Genomic DNA, 2,344 nt, shown 5'->3' on the forward strand with positions numbered 1-2,344 from the left:
CAACGGTTGGGTTAGTCCATATTTGACCCAAAGTTGGGTTGAAACAACCCAGCATTTTTTAGAGTGTATAGAAGTGTTTTGGTTATAGAATGTGAGCTGTACATTAACGTGCATTAGCCATTGATTGTGTCAACTGTTACGTGGTTCAGCTATCCCTTACCAAAAAGTAGTATACTTCAAGTTTATTTTAGTAAGTATACTTAAGTAAAGTTCAAAAGACATCTGAAAGTGTAGTGCTTTTTGCATTCTCGGTCAGTGTAAAGGTAAGATTGTCTGGGTGTGAAATGCTGATACAGCATACTCTCAAAAAGACTCCGCTGCTGAAATGCATTAATTTTTCACTTCAGCATTTAAGAAGACAAAATTAACTAAAGGTTTAGTGCTTTAGCATATCATTTTCCATTATCAGTGTTTTATGCACTTTCTGCTTAATGTCAAAAACAATTAATAGTTTTAGAACAAACTGCAGGGCCACTTGACTTTTGAGCACCATTTCAGAAGTTTCCTGTGGTTTTTAAACATGCCATAACTAATTTTACATGTAAAGCTTTAACTTATTTTGACAAACAGAAGTGTTTGGAAAGTTAGTTTTAAATTTTGCATAGTGTATAAATGTAAATAGAAAATCATCCTAGAGTTTAATAACTGCAAAAGAATTAGAGAGCAATAGATTTTCAACAACAAATCAAACCGCAGAGTATCAAAAGCAGCTGTCATTTGTGCACTGCACGTTTACACATGACAGCATTCCTCTATAATTTATTTCAGATATATGCATAATGTTGTTTATAAGTTTAGTTTTTGCTTTTGATTTGTGCTTTTAGGTGATCCACACTGATTTTTGGGTGTATATGTATACATACCTTCAGAATCACAAAGATGAAACCAGGGATGCACAGTAGCAACATTACAGCACACACAATGAGAACAATCTTCACACGAGGATCTTCTGGGCACTTTTTATCTTCTTTTTCTTTTTCTTTTTCTTCTTCTTCTCTTTTTCTTTCTCCTGTGTCGTTGTATTTTTTTTCCACTGATTTTTCCACGATAGAATAGAAATTCAAGGCCAGAGAATTAGAGCTGTCCTCTATGTTGTTTTTCATTCAGTATTAATTAAAAAAAAAAGTACTGTACTTCTCAATCTCTGCATCTAAATAGAAGTTTTCCATTTACATAGTTTACGTACTAAATAAATGCATTACATTAAGACCACAGTAAACCCATCATGTTTGATAATGAAATTATTTACATGAAGTGTAAGACACACTTACCTATCCATAACCATGTGACCGGGCTAACTGTAATTTTATCTTCCAAATTAAATTCACACCAGTAAAGCCCAATGTCTGTGGTATTTACATTTGAGAAGGTGGCATTAATGTTGGGAATTTTTCCATCTACATGGACTTTGGATTTATACATTGTTGATTTAGGGGTAAAAGTGTTGTCTTTGTAATAGTAGAAGACTTCCTGCTTATTTTTACTTGCTACTTGTTTGTACATGTACACCCCATCTTGAGGGGTTTTATCAATAGCGCACTGGATGATGATCTCATTACCAACAGCTCCGGTTAAAGTTGTAACTGTGTTTGAAAAAAAAAACAACAACAATAACAACTAATGAGACCTTAAACACTTAAATACACTGATACATTTTTAGGCAATAGTGCATCTTAAATAATTTTTGTAGCAACATGTACAGACATGAAAACACAAATAAAGTAGTCTTTACAGCTTTTCATTTACATAAGTGTGCTCAATTGTCTTTTCTTAACTGCAACATTTCTACAAAAATAAATTCTACTGCAGAATCTAGCATACATGAAAGTAACATTTTTATATGTTGAAATGGAAAGCAAAATGTATACATAAAAAATATACAAAATATATATATTCATACCTTGCACCATTGCATCTGCCCATGTGGTGCTTCTTAAACAGATACTGATCAATAGAAAACTGTATCTCACAACACACGCCATCTTCACAGCTCTGTGTGAATATATAGCTTCTGTTGAACAACATCTAGTGGAAGTGGTGGTCGCATACAGAGTTTATATGAAACTTTTTTTCTCAAGGAAGTTGAGAAGCAAGTGGTGTTGCATTGTAATTGCAGAATGTTAGCTTAGAATATAGATATATAATATACAATAAATAGTCTCACTTGACAACTCACAAAACAGTTTGTAACAATGTGACACAAGTAGCCTAAACCTAAACAAGTCATTAATGATAACATGAGTCCACAAAATTGATTTTCAGGACATTGAAATGCTGTTTACAGTCTAATACTGAATGTTTAAATTTTCCTATTTATTTATGTATTTCTTCAATTAGGATGTTT

The 2,344-nt window shown here is 32.6% G+C and overlaps 1 protein-coding gene across 1 annotated transcript in view; it reads right to left on the reverse strand.

The window, feature by feature from the left end:
* LOC107656725 (uncharacterized) overlaps nt 1-2,014 on the reverse strand; it is a 2,935-nt gene extending 921 nt beyond the window's left edge. Inside the window, exons 1-3 of the mRNA XM_016444666.1 lie at nt 1,901-2,014; nt 1,272-1,583; nt 864-1,033 (exon numbers count right to left, since the gene is read on the reverse strand). Of these exons, the coding sequence (XP_016300152.1) occupies nt 864-1,033; nt 1,272-1,583; nt 1,901-1,982 (564 nt within the window). The 5' untranslated portion in view covers nt 1,983-2,014. The remainder of the gene's footprint in view (nt 1-863; nt 1,034-1,271; nt 1,584-1,900) is intronic.
* Nucleotides 2,015-2,344: the final 330 nt, after the last annotated feature.

Source organism: Sinocyclocheilus anshuiensis, unplaced genomic scaffold (assembly GCF_001515605.1).
Source record: "Sinocyclocheilus anshuiensis isolate Anshui unplaced genomic scaffold, SAMN03320099.WGS_v1.1 scaffold3380, whole genome shotgun sequence".
Taxonomy (NCBI): Eukaryota; Metazoa; Chordata; class Actinopteri; order Cypriniformes; family Cyprinidae; genus Sinocyclocheilus; species Sinocyclocheilus anshuiensis.